At 43.0% G+C, this 23,605-nt stretch overlaps 1 protein-coding gene across 1 annotated transcript in view; it reads left to right on the top strand.

Annotated features, from left to right (window-relative positions):
- The window catches only part of Actn2 (actinin, alpha 2), a 71,128-nt gene that overhangs the window by 34,658 nt on the left and 12,865 nt on the right, over nt 1-23,605 (top strand). Inside the window, exons 5-13 of the mRNA XM_005404929.2 lie at nt 1,914-2,001; nt 3,698-3,776; nt 6,997-7,078; nt 10,932-11,017; nt 12,606-12,698; nt 14,334-14,564; nt 17,335-17,482; nt 19,531-19,681; nt 22,957-23,065. Of these exons, the coding sequence (XP_005404986.1) occupies nt 1,914-2,001; nt 3,698-3,776; nt 6,997-7,078; nt 10,932-11,017; nt 12,606-12,698; nt 14,334-14,564; nt 17,335-17,482; nt 19,531-19,681; nt 22,957-23,065 (1,067 nt within the window). The remainder of the gene's footprint in view (nt 1-1,913; nt 2,002-3,697; nt 3,777-6,996; nt 7,079-10,931; nt 11,018-12,605; nt 12,699-14,333; nt 14,565-17,334; nt 17,483-19,530; nt 19,682-22,956; nt 23,066-23,605) is intronic.

Genomic DNA, 23,605 nt, shown 5'->3' with positions numbered 1-23,605 from the left:
TACTTATAGGGACTTTCTAAATTAGCTTTTAAATTAGGCAGACCCTCCTGAGTGTGGTGGCACACACCTGTAATCCCACCAATTGGGAGGCTGAGGCAGGAGGACAGTGAGTTCAACATCAGCCTGGACTACATAGCAAGAACCTGTCTCAAAAACAAAGGTAGCTTCCTGGGTTGTGTAAGTGACTTTCAGGAGCTGTTTGGATCTGTGTAGGCTTACATCCTCTATGATCAAATTCCAAGACATAGTAGAATTTTCCTTAGTATCCTTGGATCACCATAAAAACATACTCTAGTCTAAAGGGTTAAACAGCAGACATTTACTTTTTCAGTTAGGCTGGAAGTCTAAAGTGAGGGTGCTGCTGCGGTTGGTGCTGGTGAGAGCCTCTTCCTGGCTCACAGCCTTCTTCCGAGACATCACGTGGTGAGGGGAAAGAAAGGGGAGGGAGAGAGGGAGATGGAGAGAGAGACAGAGAGGTATGGGAGGTCTACATAAGACACTGAGAGTAGTCTGACCTCTCCTTTCACAAGGGCAGAAATATCAACCTGAGAGTTCCACCCTGTGACCTCATCTAACCCTAATCATTTTCCAAGGGCCCTATCTCTAAATACCATCGCATTCATGTTTAAGTCTAAAAAGTACAAATTAGTGGTAGTGGGGAGGAGACACTGACTAGAAGTGCAGGAGATTTCCTGGAGGAAGTGTCTGTATGGGAGAAAGGGGTGAAAATGGCAGATGGTTGAGGAATCCTCTGACCAGAACTCTTGGAAGCCATGCCGGCTGGGAAGAAGAGTTGAGTCTGCTGTGCAGTGCTGACACTGATGCAGCCCGGCCTGAAGGGATTCCCAGTGCCTCAGCAGGTAGGATGGCCCAGCTCCAAGGCCTATCCTCCCACCTATCTTTGGGTGGGCCACCCTGGGGAATTATGTCCCCAGAGAGCATACAGTCTGCAGCTGGTATTGTCTACCCTATGTCTCCACCTGCAGCCACAGACATCAGCAGCACGTTGGCCTGGCCACCACAGCTCCTGGTGGCTTGTTCAAACCTGTCCCAAACTCGTGGCCAAACCTAAAATTTACCAGTAACTCTCTCTAAGTATGGTAAAACCACTGGGAAAGGAAATAAACAGAGGCCTCTGGGAATCCCATTTATTTAACAGTTAAATTACAAGATGAAGGACAGGTCATTTGGCTGACACTACACAGTTTCTTTTGGTGTGATTTGTACTCTTTTGATTTAGAATTTCATGATTTATGTTTGTGTGTTTTTAAGTTGTGTGCATAAATACTAAGCTACTAAAAAGAATCAGATTGTTCTATCAACTCACTTCAAGCCCAGGGTCAAGCTTTCCTAATATTCTAAGCATGTAGTCAGTGGAGAGGCAGGAATTGATCTGTAGCATCCCACTAGTCCTCCAGATCCACACAGTCTCTGGTCTACAACTGTTAATGTCTCCACTATCATCTCACATAGTGCAGAATCCACATGTTTTTTCAGTTAACATTTTTGTTCTAAAAAGAGTTATCAACTAGGTGTTGTGGTGCACACCTGTGATCCCAATGTTCAAGAGACTAGGGAAGGAAGATCATGAGTTTGAGCCCTGCCTGGGCTACGCAGCAAGACTCTGTCTCAAAAAACAAAAATAAATAAAAAGTAAGTTACCAATCATGTTAAAGTCTTGCTTTATTATTTTTTATGTTATCACTTTCGATTGGTCCTTTTGAAGTCCCCTAAGTGTCACTAAATGTTCATATCTGGGATCAGTGTCTCAGCTCCCATCTGTCTGCAGAGGCTGGGAGGAGAGGTGGTGTGTTGGTGATTGGCCCCTGAGAGGCCTGTTTCAAAGGCAAGTAGGAGTTGGGTGAACTAAGCAGTGTGTCTCCCTGTGCACACTTTCTTGGCTATCATTACAGAAACATCTGCCAAAGAAGGTCTGCTGCTCTGGTGCCAGAGGAAAACCGCTCCTTACAGAAATGTGAACATTCAAAACTTCCACACTAGGTAAGTACAGGGCCCTAGAGGCCCTTCACATCTTCTTGGAACCCTGTGGCCAAGAGAATCAGGATTATCCATACCAGATTCGCCCTCCTTTCAGAGCAGCAGTTTGTGTTTGCAGGAGAACAGAGGCTTAGAATTCTGGATGCTAAAAGGCACCCAAGGGAAATAGATCCATTAAGGTGTGGGATACTGAAAAGACTGCACTGTGTCTAAGTGCAGGGCATCTCACTTCGGCTTCCCCTGGTGGTGGGAGAAGGCAGCAGGTAGGGTGCTTGCTCGTTAGGGACCCTAGCAGACTGCAGACTTCATGCATCTGTGGCATCCTGGTCCCTTATGCTTAATCCATCAGCTTTGCTGGCCAAATTCAAGGGAAGTAAGAAAATAACATTTGAAAGATTATAAGAAATGGGATGGACAAAATCCAGACATAATATAAGACCATGGTTTTGTTACTGCTTTGGTCATGCAGATTTTTGTCATTGTCCTGTATAGGGGAAGAGTTGGTTATGATTTCACCCCTTGGATGGTGAGTGAACATAAATGGTGGCTGATGAGAGAAAGGAAGGACCACAATGACAGATTGGTGAGATTAGGACATCTACCAGGTGTCAGCACTGAGCCAGGACTCATGAAGACAGAGGAGAAAAGAAGTTTCCCTGTCCCCAGAAGTTGCCACTGGGCAGATGAGAGGAGCTAGGAAGCACTGTGCCCTCCTGTCAGAGTCAATAGCAGAGTTCCAAGGCAGCTTTCATTCACCTTCTTGGGCTTCTGTTGGCCCCACATAAGCGCAAGCTCCTAACAATGAGAACTAGAACTCCTACCAGGGCCTCCTTGTATCAACCCTTTGGGGAATAGGACTCCTATGCCTAGGTTCCACTAACACTGCTGTCACCAGCCCTCATGACCCCACAACGGCCAAGAAGCGATTAGTGCCTGTGCCTACAGGAAACAGGCTAGACATTGGGGTCCACCCTGCTCATTGTGTTCCCCTCACCTTCATACCTTTGCCCTTTTTTTTCATTATGGGAATGTAACCCAGGGCCTTCACACTGAGCTACATCCCCACTTATTTTTGAGACAGGGTCTCACCAAGTCCCTAAGTTGTCCAGATGCAAGGTTCAGATTTCTAGTCCTTCTGCCTCAGCCTCCCAGAGTGATGGAGTTACAGGCCTGTGCCACCATGCCTGGCACCTTTGCCTTTTACATAAAATGAAGACAAAAGTAACCTTATGAGGGATAGAGGTGTACCTGAGAACTAGTGGTGGCTTTTGAGGTGTCCTAAGAACTAGTGAAAGAGCATCTCCCAGACGTGAGCCTAGTAGATGTCCTTGAGACACTGGACAACCTCAGCGGTGAGAACCAGAACAGGTAACTTGGAGAAGACAGTGGAAAAATCCGAGGGCCTAGGAAGGGCAGGGACAGCAGTGGAGACACCTTCTTTCCTGTTGTCATTTATGCTAGCACAGGCCCCACTGGGGCAAGACACAGGGTAAGGCCAGTGAAGAAGAGACAATCTGGCTGGAACTGCTGTGGGAAAGGTGAAACTGGACTTCTAAGGGGCCATCAGCTTGCTGGACAGGGAAGGGGGACAGTTCTCTCAGGGAGTGTAGCCAGACAGAAACCGCACCCCACCGAGCAGACCGTGCCTGCTACATTCTCTCTGTTAACCCACGTTCCTCTTCTCCTCCACGCTGCGAAGCTGGAAAGATGGCCTTGGACTCTGTGCCCTCATCCACAGACACCGGCCCGACCTCATTGACTACTCCAAGCTTAACAAGGTCATTCTGGGTAGCCCGGCATGCAGTGTCCTCACCTTGCGCTCAGCATGTCCAGCATGTCGTCCTGAGAATGAGCACATCAGCATTAATTGCATAGATCCTAGCTGCCCACAGCAAGGTCCCCAGGAAAAGCTGTTCTGCCAGTGAGCTTCTCCCATGATGGCAGGAAAGAACCAGGAAAACACTTAACATTAGGGGATACTCACCTGTTAGGGAGACCAGTCACCTGTCACCTGCCAAGGAGGCTACTCACCTCTCAGACCAGTCACTCATCTGCCAGGGCAGACATTCACCTAGCAGGGAGTACACTTACCTGTTTGGCAGGATGGGACCAAAAGCCAGGCCTTCTTGCTGAACCCTGTCCATGGAAGCTTGATGATTGGGCTTGGTTTCCTAGGAAGGCTTTAGATACCGTTCTTAAAAATTTAGGAGTAAGAAAGATTCACATATTCTAAAATTCCTCTTAGCTTTCTGGAGAGTTTACTTGCAGATATATTAACTCAGTATTGATAACTTTTTTCTCACTCCTGAACTAATCATAACCATCTTACAGTTGATAACGTATTGTCACATTAGAAAAGAAGTTTTGGTAATTTTTTTGTTTTACTTATTTTTTCAGAAAGTTGAACTTAGAAATCTTTAGTTCTCCCTTTAAGCCTACTTTTTAGTGTGTCTAGGTCTCAGATCAATACTTTGATTTTTTTGTGTGTGGAGGAGTTCTGGGGACTGAACTCAGGGCCTTCACACTGAGCTACATTCCCAGACGTTTTTTCTTTTTCATTTTTAAAATTTTGATTGTTTGTTTTCTTTTTTTTTCATTTTCGTTTTGTTTTGAGATAGGGTCTTGCTTTGTAGTTGAGGCTGGGCTTGAACTCACTATATAGCCTGGGTTGGCCTTGAACTCACAGTGATCCTCCTGCCTCAGCTTCCCAAGTGTTGGGATTACAGGTGACTTCACACACCTGGCTTCATTCTTTAAATTTTGAGATAGGGTTTTGCTAAATTGTTAAATTGTGCAGACTGGGACTGAGCTTGCAGTCTTCCTGCCTAAACCTCCCAGAATGCAGGGATTGCAGGTTTGTGTCACCACGCCAGCTTCCTATTCGTTCCTTAACAGTAGTTTTAAAATGTAACATGTGATGCAAAAAGGGATAAGAACCTTTTGGGAATGGGAGGTCTGCACTGCCTTAGAAATAACAGTGTGGGAAAATGCACAGCCCAGCACTTGCTTGGCCTGCTTTTGTTGGACATCCCCACAGTGGTAGTTCGGCACATTTCCCTGGGGTGCTGGTACACTTAGCTGGCGTTCACATGTGGTGTGTGCTTCCATGTGGAACCTGACCCTGCTGCATGCTGTTTTCTCTGTGTGGTGTAGATAGTCATAGGAACATGTCCTGGCTCACTTTGTCTCTTGAGTTATCACTTGCTCACCCCACCAGTACTGACCAAGATGCATGTGAAGAATTGGTTTACATCCTACAGATAAAGACTACAATCCTCTAGTCAGGAATGGAGCTTTTCCCCAGCTCTTCTATGCATATGTTTTCTTACCCCCAAGTTACCTTGAAATATTTTAAACATGTAGACAATGTACATTTCCCCCCTAAGTATCTGTTGAATTTGCAGAATGAAAAAGTTGGACTGGATAGACTTAGCTTCACTAGCAGTTTATAATGCTCAGTTTTTATCACAAAAGATTCAGAACTATGGAAATTAACCATCTACAAAGGGAAAAATAATAATATGATAGCAATGAATACTTCCCATAGTACTACATCAGATACTGTTACAAATAAATGTATGTGTGTTTGCGTTCTCAGATATGTGCATGCGTGTAAAATCCCATACATATATTTATTAAAATCCCATACATATATTTATTTACTCCAAAGTCGGTACTGTTATCCCAGTTTTGCACACCAAGAAAGTGAGAAGTTTGGTTATCTGGCTACGGTCACATGGCCAGATGACTCAGCTGGGAAATATTTAATTGCAACATGTTATCTCTTGTCAATTACAGTCTAAATGAGATAGCTCTCACAAAGTCAGAGTCATTACTCTGTGTTTTTGATGCTTAAAATTTGTCTTTCATATTTTTTGGAAAAAAAGTTTTAGTCAGATGTTTGGCTTCATAAATATATCTATAAAATGTGAAGTAAGATTTGCTTAGTGAGATGGCTACTTTCAATCCAATAGTTATATGCTTTATTGAAACACTAGTTAATTGAATATTTTTGGCCTGGAAATAATGGTATACTTTGTGAAGACAGGAAGCTGAGTTTGATGTCTTCACTGAGCATATTGAATGCGTTTTTGAAGCCTGTGCTTTTCAAGTATTCCACTGTATTAAAATGATTGTCCTCAGTGCAGACACTGAGTTTCTAAAATGTTTAAGCGGCTTTGCTGATAAAATTGATTACAGTGATCCCTGGACTGACCCTACTTTTCGTTCTGATTTTTCTGTCATACCCCATCTCATTTCAGATTCATTATAATTAGTCTGTTTAATCAATCAAAATAAGATATGTTAGGTCTTTTAGTTTTTCAGTATTTCAGTTAAGCACTGCTGATTAAATTTATTATGTTATGTGTATTTAATTAGTTTTACAGTGGTAGATAAATGTATTCTCCCCAAAATTTTTCTCCATAAATTCATGTACAATTTTAAGGTTTTGTAATTTCTTCTAGCCTTTATTCTCGTAGAAATATGATTTTTGTAACCTCTTCAGTGAGCTAAACATCTCACCCGGCAGCACTTTCCTGTCATTTCTCTGTTCCCCAGTTTTGTGAGTTTAAAACCAACATGTTGGAGTAAACATTTTCCAAGATCACCTTCCAGATCTGGAAAATGCATCTTTCATAATTTTTTTTTTTTTTGGTATGATTGAAACTATGTTATTCAGACTAGAAAACAACTTCTAGTGTGTTCAGGGTGTTCTTCCTTATCAGGGAGAGACTCTCTAACAACTTCTGTCTTCTTCTCACAAAGCATTTGAAGTCTTTTGCTTACCTTTCATGGAGTGTGCATGGATTGTGTGGTTTCTGTGATTTTTGATGTTTCTCTAAATATTTGAAGTGATGGGAAAAAGGTAAGGCGAGTTACTTACATGTTATGGTTGTGTAGGGGTAGGAAGGCATCTTGCCCTAAGGGAGGGATATAAAAAGCACTATTTATAAATCCTGATTCAGTAATTTAAAAAAAAAAACTTTTCTAATGCAGGATGACCCCATAGGAAACATTAACCTGGCAATGGAAATTGCAGAGAAGCACCTGGATATTCCTAAAATGTTGGATGCTGAAGGTGAGATGAAAATTGTGCTTACTGTGTTGCAGAAAATCTTTAGACTGCAAATGTTACAGCTATACCTGGGGACTTTGTAGAACTACATACCTGAAGTACTTCACTTCTTTCTTTCTACTTACCAAATCTATATAAAATATCTCCTGCTTAGAAGCAACCCAGAAAAATCATATTGAAAGGATTCAGCAAATATTTCAGCTTTAGCTAAGAAGCAGAATGTTTTAGTTTACAATTTTTAAAATAAGATTGTCTATGTTTATTTTTTTTGGTACTATAATGTGTTTTCCTTAACCACAAAGGGACAAGTTTAGCAAATAAATCTTTGTGACATAATTAAGGTGAAAAAATCCTTTTTCCTGGCTAGAAGTTACAGAATTAAATGTAAAATATGCAACATTCAGCCATGAGAGTACCATACAAACTTTCCTATTTAATCATATAATTAAGTTTAATTTTGTTAGATCTGAGAAAACTTCTGTGTATTTTGCACTTTTGCAGCACTCATTCTGGGGACTTGTTTCAAATACTTTTTGTGCCATTTTATGGGGTGAGCTAATGTGAGCTGTGCCTAGGGCACAGCATTTGAAGCACTTGTGTGGAGACATTTCATATCATTTATCTGTGGCTCCTTAGCTTTCGATAGACATTTGTTGAGCACTTTCTATAAGCAGGATCCTCTGCTAGTTACTGTCGGAGCTAATGAGATGGATGAGACTCTGCCTAGAAGGGACTTGTATTCATACATTATTTTGTTTATTATTAATATTTTTCCCTAATGGTCTGCTGTTTTTACTAATTAGCTCTGTCAGGGAAAAGTAAAGAGCTTGATTACAGTCTGTGGTTAATCTATTTCTCCTTATTCTGACGATTCTTTGAGGACTTCTGTAAATGACTACAGACTGAGTGGCTTAAAACAACAAAGATTCTTGTCCCTCCTAGTTCTGGAGGTTGTGTCTGAAATAAAGCACTGGCCAGGCCTGAAAAGGAGGACCTTGTCTCCTCTCCGTCTTCTAGAAGCCCACCCATTCCTTGGCTTGTGGCAGCGTGAACCCCGTTCCTGCCTCTGTCTTCACAAGACCTTCTGCGGTGTGCCTTGGTCTGCTCTTATAAGCACACCTGTTGGGTTGAGGGTCCTTCCTACTCCAGCATGACCTCAGCTTCACTCAATTGCATCTGAAAAGACCCTTCTTTCAAATAAGATCATGTTCATAGGTACTGAGGTTAGGAATTGAGCATCCCTCGAGGGGGACACAGTTCAACCCACAGCAGGATCTTTCAACTAGGACATGGCCCATTTATTAATTGTACTATCATATTAGACACCTGTTCAAATGCTCACATTTAAAGGCAGTTTGAAATTCTACTTATAGTTTCTCCAAAGCTCTTTAGAGGAGGGAATCAATACAGCAAGGCAGTTAGAACATAGAAAACTTCCTTTTCCTCTTTCTGCATCTGTCTTCTCCAAACTAAGTTCATATTTTTGTGGCCTCTTCTTTGACTTTTCCATGTGATATATAACTGCTCAGAGTTCTTGAATTGAAAGCCAGGATGAATTAGTAGATTCATCTTCTGATTCAGTAACTTCTCTCTACTATCCTAAATTGAGGACAAATCTAACTTCAAGCACTCATTTATGACCATTAGCATGATCACCATCATCATTCTTCTGGCCCTACGTACATCCTTCTTCCTAGTTCTTCTGTTTTCCCTTAGTCTGGGTGTGAATCCCTCTGATCATCTTTCTTGTCAGTGGGATATGTTCACCCTATAGTTATTTCTACCTCCTGGCCTTCCTTTCATTGATTTTCATTGTCTTTTCTTTTTAATGGTCCAGAAGAGTACTTACACAGTGTGTTATTAATATTGTGGAGTAAATTTTTATAATCTTCCGAGGAACAGTTGTGACTGTGACTCCCTTGGGGGGAAGAGCACACTGTAATGTGACTACTTCACAGATTCAGCCCACCTGTTTGTTACCCTTTGTGCTGTCTGCACTGGGAACACCTCATCACCACTGTGCTGTAGGAACGCTTTCTCATTGCTGTGTGCTTTCATGGGAACATTGGGGCCAGCTCTCCCCTACTCTTCTCAGTATGCCTCTCGATGAATCTTTGCCCCTCCCTCCTTCTGCCTCAGCCTCACATTTTGTCATTTGTGTTGGTCCTTGAACTCAAGTGGGTCTTTTTCAAGTGGCCAATTGGCCTACTTACCCATGAACTGTACCTATAGTGAAAATGGGTGACATTCTTCTCGTCTTAACTATCTACCGTACTTTGAAAATGTTGTGGAAATTGTTTCCTTGTTTTCCACCATGAACCTGTTTTGAGGTGAGTCCCTGGTGTGCTCTGTGGATACACATGCTCCTTGCAGACTTGCAAAATGGATCACTCGGATCTTGCGCCTTCACATGCATAGTGGTAGGATGTGCCTGGAAGTGTGTGAGAATTCTGGAAGCCTCTTCCCAGAGATGTGCCTTTCCTACTCGTTCAGGCTCTTCTGGGCTAGCCACACCCTTTCCTCTGGTGAGTCCTTTATTGCCCTTGGCAATTCTCAAAACTACGCAGAGAGTAGTGACTTTGCAGGTATGACTTTTTTGCTTTGAGCCGAGATTTTAAGAAGTGTGGGAGTGAAGAGAAGATTTCTGCCTCTGCTTTCTCTGAGGAAGCACTCAGCAGAAGCCTGCTGGTATTAACACATCCAAGAGGTTAACTCTCTTTTCTCCACACAGACTTAGTACTCACTGATAAAAGAGCCATAATAACTTATGTGTCCTGTTACTATCATGCTTTTGCTGGTATACAGAAGGTGAGGATGTAAAATACAGGTCACCCTCACCCTTTGCCTCTTGTGTCAGTTTTTTTTCTATTGTTTTCTCCCCCACTCCCCTTTCTGAGTAAGGAGACTGGTTCTGAGCAGGCAGTCCTTTGTGTTTTTTGGTCTGGTTGTCTTTGAAACTTACTTTCTGTTCATGAAGTGCCATGCCATCCAAACTTGTTTCCCGGAAGTTCCTGCATGCTCACCCAGTCCCACCCTTTTTTTGTTAGTAGCCTCTGCAAGCCCAGTGGCAGGGGTTCACTGTAGGAAATAATTGCAGAAGGTATTATTTAACTTCATTCTATCCATTGACCAACTTGAATTAAAAAGCAGTTTACTAAAATATGGAGTTGCCAAGGTGGAAGAAGAAAGGACATGTGTTCACGTGGTTCTGTTTCTCTTTTCCAATTGGATAAATCAGCAAATATAAGTGGCAGCAGGAGTCATAATGAGCACAAGGGTGAACATCCTTGTCTTTACCTGTCCTGTTCCTCTTGGCGATTCCTGTAATCAGCATGGTAAGTATATGTAGGAGGTATTAAGGGACATGGCCTCTCCAGCAAATGTCACCCTCATTCCCAGGGTGGCCTCCAGAGCAGAAAGCCCCAGCAATTAGGGGGATGGAGATGGAGAGGTAGTGGGACATCCCTGCTGGTATGTCCAACATCTTTCAAAGTGACATGCATGCCTTAGAACAAAGGTCAAAAGAGGAGTCTTGGGGAAGGGTGGTAGGTCACATGTTCGGCAGATGGGTTTTCAGGTTAATGTGTTAGCTAACTGTACTTTCAAAAGCCCATGGTGGTGGAGGAGGGGACAAGCCATCAAGCTGGTCATTAGAAAGTTGTACAAACCCAAACACTCACATTTTCTAATCATTTCAGTGCTGTGCAGTCTTCCTGGGGGTCGGGTTCATGGGCCTGAGAAACACATAGAAAAGTGGTCAGTGTAAATTAGTTTGTTCTTTCCTTTGTTCACCCTCATTTTTCCTCTTCACCTGTGTGTGTGTCTTTGTGTCCTGTGTTATTTTCTCCCCCCTCAGACATTGTGAACACTCCCAAACCTGATGAAAGAGCCATCATGACTTACGTTTCCTGCTTCTACCACGCTTTTGCGGGAGCGGAGCAGGTATTCAACCTCTGTGTACCTGGCCAGCTGTGCAGCTCTTCTGTTGTGTGTGTGTTTGTGTGTGTGTGTTTATGCACGCACATGTGAGTGTATCTGGTGTATGTTTGCGTGCTTCACATTTTACCTTGGACTCTTGCTCATTGTATTGTAATGACCTAATATTGCAAGTTCCACACCATACATTCTTTTATTAATAGCTTTGACACTTTGAGTGCTTTTACCTATCTTTTCCTTCTAAAATAAAAATAAATAAAATAAAAATAAATAAAATAAAAAGCACTTTGAAGTGCTTTTACCTATCTTTTCCTTCTAAAATATTTCTTTATTTCATTGGTAAACTGTAGAAAACATTTAAGCTTTAGAAGAGAAAAAGTGTCATGAAAATCAAGCCATATGCATCAGTCAATGAAGGGGAAATTTGACAAGGACAAATGAATGCCTTTCCCATGTCTGCCTATACTTTCCCTCTTCAGGAATCTATTCTAGTGTCTCTCAAGACTAACCTTATTTTTAGTGAAATTAAAAGGATAGCAACACTACACCCTCAAAAAAATTTATTTTCTCCAAAATGAAAAGCCCATTGGACCCTGAATGTTCTTCAGTTTCTGCAGTCACCTGCTCTTGTTACCTATCCCTTTGTTATGTGGAACCCCGATGGACTGGGTAAACAGTGTCGTATTTGTGCAACCTCTTTAAAAGCCTCACTGGGAAATGATAGCTGGAAATTGGACTGTGCTAATTAGGGCTTTAGAGGCCAGGCTTTGGTCAGGCCGGAATGGAAGACTGGATCAGGCGTATTATTCCTCTTCCTCCTCCTCCTTTTCTTTTTTGGGGGTTGGAGGTGGAACGGGAGTGAAACACAGGGGCTTGTACATGGTGGGCAAGCGCCATACTGCTGAGTCACACTTCCAGCCCAGCATTCTTCTTGGTGTACCATATGATCATAATTTGAGGCACATGGTCCGGGTTCCTTTTCAGAAATGATGATAGAGGATTATCACCTCCGTGACTACTCATGTAGGTTAAAAAGTAGATTAAGCACAATCTTAAAGCAAGGCAGCTCTCTGGGAGGATCACATCTGGAAAATGCTGTGTGTTCATTTTAGGAGGTAAAGTCTTCACTGGGTTGAAGTACAGTGACATGTCTATATAGTCAAGATTCAGTTATTTTTGCTTGATTTCCAAAGATCAAAGTCATCATGGAGTTTCCACTCCATTGCTGTGAGATTAGTGTCAGGAGTGTTCATGTCAGACATTCAGGGACTGGAGATCTTGGTTCCCTTACCAATATATTTCTGTTACTAACAGGCTCAATGTTTTACAAAGCTTGCATTTCAGACTAATCTTATCTCCCCATTGTTCCCCACAGTCTGTTCAGCCTACTGTAAAGGTCTGTGTGAGAACTAAAAATGGTGTCAAATGATTCATAGTGTCAAAAAGCCATGGCTCCGTCTTTTCCCACCCTACCCAAGAATCTGTGCTATTTCCACCATGCCACCCTATCCCGTCACCCTTACCCGCCCCGTCCAGCTTTGTGTGTGCGCATCCCTGTAGCCAGAGCCATCCATTTACCTATTGTGTTTTGCAGGCTGAGACAGCGGCTAACAGGATATGTAAGGTTCTTGCTGTGAATCAAGAGAATGAGAGGCTGATGGAAGAATATGAGAGGCTAGCAAGTGAGGTAAAGCCCTGTCCACACTCACCCAGGGTTGAGACATAGAGGGGAGAATGGATCATCCATGGTTTTTGCATTTTTCACCTCAGATAGAATGAAAGTAGAATATGCTCCACCCTCAACTTGCACCCTTGGGGTCAGACCTACCTTGCTTGAGTTTATTTGTTCTTTTCGCCTGACTCATGGGTGACCAGCAGCACATGAAATATTCTCTTCAGGAGCCTTGCTCTGCAGTTACCCCACACAAAGGGACTTCCACAGCCCATTGTGGGGAGGTGGGCCAGTCTGTGTGTGCATACTTCCCTTGAGGGAATTCGGGGATGACAGAGCCTGCCCTCCAGGACCTTCCAGTCTGAATTTCGATGGTGCTTTTCCACAGCTCTTCAGCCAGGTTCTTGGTTAGAGCAGCATTTTTCACAACTCTTGTCCTTTTTTGTCCTTATTGTAGCATAGACAATACCGGTGTAGTCTCCTTACTACCTCTGTGCTATTTTCCGTAATAGAAGCACAGGTAACAGGAAGTCCATGGCTGTATCCTCTGACTTTGAATGCATATTCAAGACCAGCTTGTTTTTGCATGGATTTAGTTTACCTGCTTTTTGGTCTATTACTGAGACAAATATCAAGACACTTAGAATAAATCTTCCTATAAACTTCCTGAAGAGTCGTTTATAGTAATCTGATCAAATGATACTGAGTTTATATTTTTATATTGCTGCGATGGAAAATTTTAGGTTTTTTTCCCCTTTTTGTTAGTCACATTATGGCTATGGGAAAACTCAGTTTGATAACAGTGGTTGAGGCCAATGATAAAGTTCAGAGTTGAAGTATGACCAGGATAGAAGGATGGACAATTCTCTGGAATGAAATCCTTCCTTTTCTTCCTCGGTCCCTCATGTATCCTCCTAACACCCTTAGACAGTAGAACCATCACTATTTTAACTATTCTTTATTCTAGCCTACCTTCATTTTCCAAGTGATCAGTACACATAAGTGTGAACAGTGAGGCTGCAGGCAGGTCATTTCCTAGCCTGGGCAGTCATCCAAGAGAAGGGTGTATATTCGTTTGTGGAAATTCACGTATCTCATGGGGATTTACTTAAAAGTTAGACATTAAAATATACTTTGGCACTGAGTCGGTCCCAGGCCTACAGTACATTAGTCTAGTAAATAAATTCATTAGATTTGGACTTACTTTCTTAAATGTATTTTAAGTTAAACCCAGTTCCTTGCTGAATTTATTACTCTACATTTCTGCCATATCAGGTATTTTCGTTTTGTTTCTTTTTTTTTAATTTGAAAGCTTCATCCAGCATTTGTCTGCAAGTGTCTGGTCCCTGAGTTTTTTGTAAATGTCACATTTTTGTAAAACATGACTCTACGTGCTGACTTTAAGTTTTTGACTCGTGTGTGGTATTGTTGGGGTGGTCACTAGTGGCCCTGTGTGGACACTGAAAATTTCATTCATTGCAACTGTGCATAGAGCTGTCTTCCCCTTCTGTAGGTCAGAGGCACTGTAACCCACACTTCCGTAATTTGGGGAATGTTAGGTGAACCCGTTCCAAATTATGAGGTGTTTTTGTTTTTTAACTGAGAACAGTTTGCTGGTGTATTTAGCAGCCTTTTTGTGTTTGGGAGCAGCTTTTGGAATGGATTCGGCGCACGATCCCCTGGCTAGAGAACCGGACTCCTGAGAAGACCATGCAGGCCATGCAGAAAAAGCTAGAGGACTTCCGGGATTACCGTCGGAAACATAAGCCCCCTAAGGTGCAGGAGAAATGCCAGCTGGAGATCAACTTCAACACCCTGCAGACCAAGCTACGGATCAGCAACCGGCCGGCCTTCATGCCCTCCGAGGGCAAGATGGTGTCGGTGAGTGGCTTCAGGTGGCCTTTGGGCCCTACGGAATCTTGGCACTTTCCTAGTGGTGTTTGACCTGTGTTCCCTGATGGGTTGTTGAGTAGGAGGCCTGGACTTTCTGCATCTTGACCTTTACATGAGTGTAAGACTGTGTCACCACTTTATTCTTGATATTTTTCTCCTCATTGTCCTTTGGCTCAGACATTGGACAGTGACCATGAAGAGCAGAATTTCAGCAAAAGCTTCAAGGCCTGTTCCTTACTGCTCCCTCTTTTGGCCTTCTCTCTCTTCCCCATGGAAGTTCCCCCACCGGGATCATAAGCCTTTGCCCCCTGCTGTTACTGCCACTGACCCTTTCTAACCCTCTCAGTGTCCGAGCCCCACATTCATCTTGCCTCAACCACGTCGTCATTTCCACTCTTGATGGAATCAGGCTCTTGCTATAGTGCTGCAGCCTCTGCTAGAACCCCATCACCCCATACCAACATGCCTACTGTCCCATTTCTCATTTCTGAAGAAAGAGTTCTTTTGTGGTTTTCACTTCCTCCCTATTCACTTCTCAAACTCTTCAACATGCAGTGAGCTGGTTTCTGTCCCCTCCTGACATTTCTTCAACATCAGCAGCATCCACATTGACAGTCCAGTTGGTACTTTCGTTTTCACATTCCTGATTTTCTCAGCAGCTGTTGCCCAGTTGCCTATTGTCTACTCCTCCTCCAAATTCCTCCCATTGGTACCCTCACCAGCTAGGCCTTCCCCAGCTCTACCCACAGCCCTGCCTCCACTGCTGTATAGCAGTTACACACCCCTGGTTCCGTGAGGAGCCCCCTCCCTGTACCCTGCAGGTGACCTCATCCAGGCCTGTGGCTGTAATCACCAAGTGCTCAGGCCTCTCCAGTTTCACCTCCCAGCTCTGACTCTTCTCAGCCAGGCTCAGATATCGACCTGGATGTCTCAGAAAAAATTTTAAATGTGGATGTCAAGAACTTTGCTTTTGTGGGTGTGGATGTGGGTGTGGGTGTTACTGGGCTTTCATGCTAGACTACATCCTCAGCCCTTTATTTTTAGTTTGAGACAGGGTCTTACTAAGTTGCCCAAGCTGGGTGGCAAATTGCAATCTTCCTGATTCAGCCTCCCAGAGGGCTGGGACTGCAGGTATGAGTCTCTGTGCATGATTGTCTCAGAAACACTTTAAGCCTGAATGTCTCAAAAGCATTTTAAATTGGACATGTCTGGAAGAGGCCTTCTACAGTCCTCTACCCTATAAATTGCACCACTGTCCTTTAAATTGCTAAAGCTTCAAACCCAGGTTCTATCTTCTGTGCTTCCCTTTCTGTCATTCTCGGACATCCAGTGTTTCAGCTAGTCCTTTGGCTGTCCTTCCTCATTAGGCCTTAATTCTGCCCTTCTTTCCTCCTCCACTTCTGTCACCCTGTGCCAGACCTTGCTTCTCTCTCCTTGGACCCTGCTGGTATCCTCTGAGTGCCTTTCTTTTCACTTTGCTGCCTGCAATTCATGTCCCACACAACAGCCTCTATCGTGGTTTAAACATGTAAATCAGGGCTTGCCACACGCTGTCTCAAAACCCTCACGCCTTCCTGAAATGTTCAGAATGAAATCCAGGGCCATTATCCTGTCGGTAACATCCAGCATGCCTTCCTCTCCTCACTGGTGGCCTCTCTTGCTGCTCCATCCATGGTCACCATGTAATGGCCATACTGGTCCAAATGGCTCTTCTCCCACAATGAATGTGTCCCCTTCTCGGGCCCCTGAGTCCATTCCCCACTTCTCCTAACTGGCTCTTCCTGTCTTCTCTAAGCTGCTGCCTACAGGAACCAGCCTGGGTGCTCTCCATATAGCCAGACCCCATTTTATTTATCCTTTAAGATACTTATTGTTACTTGAAATGAATTATTGGTTAGTTACTTTCTGATTCTTCCTCCCAGTCCTTAAGAAAACCACATGGAAGAGAACTAGACAGAGAACATATTGCTTACTCTGTTTTTCATGAGTGCCTGGGACACACTAGGCATCCAGGAAGTAGCTGATGACAGCTGGATGCCAGGATGCTTCATCACAGTTACAAAGAACATGTTGACTTGAGTCACTTGGAGGCTTCATCATCTTGTAGCCAGAAAATTCAAATGCTGTATATTTTTGTCTACCTCTGGTGAAGCGTCTGCTTGGCTAATGAGAACGGCATATTTATTTTAAAAGGTCCCGGTGATAATAATTAAGACATTTTGTAATTTGGGTAGCAGAAGGGATGGAAATGACATAGAGAGAGGACACTGTCAAACACAAAAGAAGCCCAAGGGGTTATTGTGTTTTAATTACTTTTTTGTTGCTGAGACAAGATACCTGTCTCCCAAAGTTAAAGGAAGAAAGGTTTCTTGTAGCTCACGGTTTGTAGAGGTTTCAGTGCATAGTTGTCTGGCTCCAAGGCACGGTGGCAGAGGGGCATCACAGAGGAGAAAGCCGCAAGTAGCAAGGAAGAAGCAGCAGCAGCCCGCCTCTCCGTTTTGTCCCTTCCAACCTACCTGCCCTCTGGGTGGTGCCGTCCACCCCCAGCGTGGGTCTTCCTACTATCCACACCCAGAACCATGCCAAACCAATCAGTGGGCTCATTTAATAATTACATATGCTTAATCCCGGCATCATACACTAAATCCCATCTGAAAAACCCCACCTGTGACCACACCAGGCTTTCAGGAGACATCTAGACACAAGCCATAACACTGTGTGTCACAAGTGTGCCTTCGCTTGGCTTCCAACTTTCTAGGATATTGCTGGGGCCTGGCAGCGGCTGGAGCAGGCTGAGAAGGGTTACGAGGAATGGCTACTCAATGAGATTCGCAGACTGGAACGTGTGGAGCACCTGGCTGAGAAGTTCCGGCAGAAGGCCTCAACGCATGAGACGTGGGCCTACGGTAAGGAGCAGGGTTCACATTGTGTTTCAAGACTTGGAGTTGCACCATGCATAGCCACTACATATCATTATTAACTCTGTCCCCAACATCTGTGACATCATGGGCAGGCATCCTCACCTTTCTCTACCCTATTGTCTCAGTGATATATTTCTTCAAGAGGTAAACAGGAAAATGTATTTGCTTCCTCCCTCCCTCCCTCTCTTCTTCTTTCCTTCCCTCCCTCCCTCCCTTCCTTCTTTCCTCCTTTTTTTCTTCCAGTACTGGGAACTGAATCCAGGGCCTTTACACTAAATCACATCCTCAGCCCCTTTTATTTTTATTTTTTATTTTAAGACAGGATCTCACTAAGTTGCTAAGTTGCTAAGTTACCCAGGCTGGGCTCAAATGCCCCAGCCTCCCACAGTGCTAGGATTATAAACATGTAGGAAAATGTGTTTTCTAAACAAGCAGGTAATGCGTTTCTTCACAAAATGGTATCCAAAACTTGTTCTTCATGTTCTTACCTACGTAATCCTGGCCTCCCTCTGCTTTTCTATTTGGCTGTACAATATGTGTTGGCTCTCTTGAGTATGGATTGAATAGCCCTGGCCCTGCTGCTCGCTTCTGCCAGCCGACATCCTCCTTATTAGATCTCGTTAGAAGGAAAAATGGCACAGGCTCATTTTCTGTAGTCTAACTTTCTTGTTTCAATTACTTTCATCTGTTTCTTTAAAGCCTTAGAAATATACCAATGTCTGTAGCCATGATAATATGGTTGCAATTTTTGGCTATCTGATGATCCTTTTTTGCTGGTGTAGAAGAGCAGAATATTCCTCTATCACATAATAATCTATTTTGAGAGCCCCTAGAGAGCTTTCCCCTCATTCTTTGGTTCCCTTTGCTGTTATTCTTGATTTTTGATTTTGCACAGCAAGGTGATAATGAGCCTAGATGCTGGAGCCAGACAGGGTGACATCTGTGAGCCTCTCTGTGTGCCGGTGTCCTGTTCAGAGTGGGACTAGCAATAAAAACTGCCTTGTAGGGATTTTATGAAGATGCAGTATTTTATTTTATTTCTCCCATGTTTTTTATTAGTATGTCTTTGCAATACAGCGTAGTTACATTTGTTGGGGGAGGTTGGTGTGTGGATGTACCATATCTTGATCACTTTTGATAACTTTACTCCTCTCTACCCTTGCAGTGAGCATTTTGGTGACAATCCTATGTTGTCATTAAACGTTTGAACATTTGCTTTCCATTTTTAGCTTTATAGAATTAAATTCTTAAAGATCATTAGTGAGGGAATAAAGGTAGATCCAGTTATTCTACCCCAACAGTTGCTAGATTTAAGAAATATTTATGACTAAGATGTGGTGGCACATGCCTGTAACCCCAACATTCTGGGAGCCTGAGGAAAGAGGGTTACAAGCTCAAATCCAGCCTGGGCTACTTAGTGACTTACTGTGGCCCTGTCTTGAAATCAACTTTTAAAAAGGAGGAGTGTGTAGCTCAGTGCAAAGGCCTGGGTTCAATCCCCAGTAATACAGGAAGGAGGGTGGGAGGAAGGAAAGCAGAACTATTATAGGGAAATACGTAGAGGTTCAGAGAGAAAATGTCTAATATTTATCAGGACAATCACAGGCTACATTTAACCACAGAAAATACATCTTTTAAACAGGAAGATTTGGGGCAGGAGTGGAACCTGCAGATAGGAGTCAGAGCAGGAGTGGTTTATTGCAACTATCCTAGGTAGCTCTTGGGATCCGGTAATTACTAACTGAGGCTCATGCTGTGAAGAGTAGAGCTGGCTCCGCAGAGTGCCCTCAGTACCCGCTCCCCGGCTGCATCGATGTACATACATGTGAGCACCTGGAGGGCTGGGTGTCCATTGCAGGTGACATCCTGAGTGCCACCCCCAAAACTTGCCTGCTCCTTTGTTCCTGCCACGTTTGGCCCCTCGCCTTGCTTCTTTGAAATCTGAGTGCTTGCTGAGCAGTTTGCTGGCACAAAGAAGCCTCCCTGCTGTGTGACACCAGTGTGTTCATACTCCCTCACTGCTACCTTTGCAGGCAAGGAGCAGATCCTGCTGCAGAAGGATTATGAGTCAGCATCACTGACGGAGGTGCGGGCCCTGCTGCGGAAGCATGAGGCTTTCGAGAGTGACCTGGCTGCACACCAGGACCGAGTGGAGCAGATCGCGGCCATTGCGCAGGAGCTCAAGTGCGTGTAGATGCCCTGGCCCTGGGGACTGTACGGGGATTCCAGGGAGAGAGCGAAGGTGGCCGGCCTGCCTCTTCCCTACTCAATTCGCAGAGTCAGGCGAAGCAGCCAGGGATTGGCTGCTTTATGCTTCTCTAACTCTAGATACAGATTGGCCTCAAGTTCTTGGGTTGTAGCAGAACCCCTATTGTCCCCTACCCCGTGTCTCTATTCCCTCTCCATCCAGCATCACGCAGCCCTGGCACAGGTGGCCCACTCCCAGGGGAGTGAGGAATCAGAATCAGCAGAGGCCAGGGCCTCAGGTAGGTCAGGAAGGCCACTGCACCCTGGCCAGGGCAGGAGGTGAGATCAAAACAGAAGTCACATCTGTTCCACTCTGATGGCTTTAATCTATGGGGAGGGTTTACATGTTGATCCATTGAGGCCCAGCTGGCTAAGCACTAAGCAAACGTTCTCCATCACTGTCCTGTTCCCTGAGAGCCTGGGTGGTGGCCATCCTTGGGGACAGGGGCCTCCATATGTGGATGTCTCTGAGCTTTTATATGGCCTTTGCCCCCTTTTGATAAATATAGAATTTCACTCCTTGCTGTTCCTCATTCATTATAGTTGCTGATACATTTACAGAATTTTTGGAGCCAAAGGCATACTTATAACTTTAAAAAGGAAATAATTAAGATTTATTTCAGGATATTATGTTTTAGAACTCCCAGCTTCCTCACCCTTGACTAGAGCAAAGTCCTTAATTGACAGATAGCACCTCTTTTAAGAGTATCCTGTTTGCAGCCTTGCCTTTATAGACTGTTAATTATATGTGATTCTCACATCCAGTGTGTACACCACATTTGTGGCCTTTATGTGGTCCTATTTTTCATGCTTCTTGCACGTTGGCCCTTGATTGCTCACTAACAGTTACTCACCAATAAAATAAGGGAATGAAAAGGAACTCAAGCTATTTAGTGCTTTGTAATGGCTCCCACAAGTAATTTGGAACAGTTTTAAGTGTAGGCTATAAAATTTAAGCAATAATTTTATATAATTATTATTCCTGGTGTCCTGGGTACCTGTTTCTTCATACTACTGAGGTGAACCACATGCTGAATTTGGGTCTCTGACCCTCTTACTAACATTCTTTTCCTTTTTCTTTGTCTGAAAACAAGAAGTCAGACTTCTTGTTCAGTTCTCAAAGAGCATAGTAATAATTATGCAAACCCTAACCTCATACCAGTATGTATGAACTAGTGAGAAGAGGGAGACCATGAAGATAATGTTGGAGGGAGAGCAAACTCTTAGTCTCCACTATGGGTCAGTAGAAGGACCCTTAGGATTTTGTTTCTGTTTCCTTCTTTTTTTGGATTTTTTTTCCAGCACTGGGAATTGAACTCATGACCTCGTGCTTGCCAGGCAGGCGCTGTGCCACTGAGCTAAATCCCCAGCCCCTGTTTTCTTCTTTTTTATATTTACATTTTGAAGAGCCATTGGCATTCTGTTTTGTATTCAGTTTTTAAACTACTGGTCTGATTTGCTTTTTTTGGGTTATAATAAATAGGCAAAAGAATCTTAGCATCAGTCAGGTGTAAGTATTTATAGTTAGTTGCTGCTTGCTCTTGTGAATAGGACAAGCTCTAACAAGGTGACAGGGAACCCTGTCCCTGTTGGAATGTTCTGGAAGAACACCGAACACTCAAGCAACCATATGCAATAAAGCTAATAAGCGTGAGTTCATATTATTCCAGAAAAAAGAAAAGCAGTGAATGACCACTGTTGTAACTTAAAAAGGAAAAAAAAAAAAAAAAAAGGAATAAACTTAAGTCTCAAGGAAATGGTTGGCAGGGTAGGACTTCCAGAAAGTTGTCTCATCCTGGATCATGTTTGAAGTCTCTTCACTTTCATCTTAAATAAAAGGGTGATTATGAGGTTAACCTTCTAGTCAAGCATTTCTTTAATGGTAATTTCCAATTCCTTCACCACAACAAGACCTCAGGTAGGATGCATAAATGGAACTGGCAAGGAAAAACAAGCATTCAGCAAGAAGTCATTTTGTTCTTTCTGTCACACTAGCAGCACAAGCCAAACCAGAATCTTATCGTCCCTAAGTGGAAGGGCTGTGTCCTTCCCTGTGTGCTAGACAAAGTCACAGTGTCCCACTACAGGGTTGTTCCATTTGGTGTCAGATTTCACGCCCTCCGGGAAGAGCCAAGAACCCAAGGCAGTGCAAGCCTTGACTCTGCCCTTTGACTTATTCTGATGTTCCTGTCACTGTGGCTGCAGGACTGTCACCAAGTCAGATGGTTGGCTTCACTTACAGTTCCCATTTTAAAATCAGGCTGTCAGGGGGCCTCACCAAGAAAACCAGGTAAAAGAAAGCCAGCCCAGGCATAAGTTTCACTAATTCTTCTTGTCATTTACCCAAGTGATAATGTTTACAATGGCAGTATTAACAAAACCCATTGCCAGTTCTGTTTTTTTAAAAAAATTTTTATTTTAAAGATGATAAAAAACAATAACAGAATAAAAACAACAAAGACAAAAATGAAACAACACAAAAACAATAAAAACGATACAGGATTTTAAAACAAAATGATAGGAATTAACAATGGCTGTTATATTACACATTGTTATCCTCAATGAAGTTGCCCAGATTACCAGATGTAAGAGTGCAAGACTGATCAAACAATTAAAGAGAATAAAAAGTAATAAAAAATTAGAAATGATTCAGAGCTTCAGTAAACAAGATGGTAGGAGTTCAACAATGGTTGTTATATTGCGCATTGTTGCCTTCAAATTAGTTGTTCAGATTACCAGATATAAGCAGGTAAAATTGGTCAAGAGGAAAAAAGAAAATAAATAAATGAGTAAATAAATAAAATTTAAGCATTAACTGTTCCTTTCATTAAACGAATCAGCACTATAATTATCCTAGCTATCTCTGTGTGTGTGTGTGTGTGTGTGTGTGTGTGTGTGTGTATTTTCCCTTCCTTCTTTCTTTTCTCCTTTCCCTCATCCCAGTTGTTTCTTCCCTGTGAGCAATTTCTTTCCCTTTTACAATATCTGTTGTACCTCTTGGGTTTTATTTATTCTTTCAGGTTCTTGCACTAGATAGCATACAATGTTTATACATCCAGGTCTGATTTATTTCACTTATGAGTATGGTCTCATACTCTACTAGCAGTGGAGAAAGCAGTTCTCTGTTGTTTTTAAAACTTCCCTATTTGAATCATTTGCCCTCATATCACCTGGGTAAGTTAATCTTTGTTTTTCTTTTTAACTTTTCGTAGTGAACTGGACTATCATGATGCAGTGAATGTTAATGATCGGTGCCAAAAGATTTGTGACCAGTGGGACAGATTGGGGACACTCACGCAGAAGAGGAGAGAAGCTTTGGAGGTGATGTCTTGAAGCCACCCACTGACTTCTTATTTATGAAGCCACTTGTTCATGAGATCTTTAATGCAGTCTCTTTAAGTCACTGAGGCTGTTTCTCTCTGACCTGTGTGTACAAAACACTGTCTAGTAAATATAAAAAAGGAGAGGCAGAGGGCCATGGGAGGTTGATAGCTTTGTGCTATAACTTATCCCTACAGCAGTGAAATGTACTTGGATTTTAAAAAAAACAAAGGTTGATGAGATTAAAAGCCTACTTTATGTCGAGTAGTGATTAGAATGACTTTCCAAAAGTTCTTTTATGCATGTAAGTCAACTGAATCAGGAAGTTAGAAAAAACCAAACCTGAGATTAAAAGGAGAAAATGGGAAAAAAATGAAGGAAAGAAAAATTGATGTGAAACAGAACCAGGATACACTGGCCTTACCGAAGTGTAAGACTTGGGTAAATAACAGTTGATAGCTGGGTTTAACTAATCCTAATTATCTTTTGTCATAAAGGCTAATGTTAAGTGTAATAAATCAGACATACAAACTTAAATAT

This window comes from Chinchilla lanigera, unplaced genomic scaffold (genome assembly GCF_000276665.1).
Source record: "Chinchilla lanigera isolate Chin_1 unplaced genomic scaffold, ChiLan1.0 scaffold00091, whole genome shotgun sequence".
NCBI lineage: Eukaryota > Metazoa > Chordata > Mammalia > Rodentia > Chinchillidae > Chinchilla > Chinchilla lanigera.
This window is presented reverse-complemented; position numbering and strand designations above follow the sequence as displayed.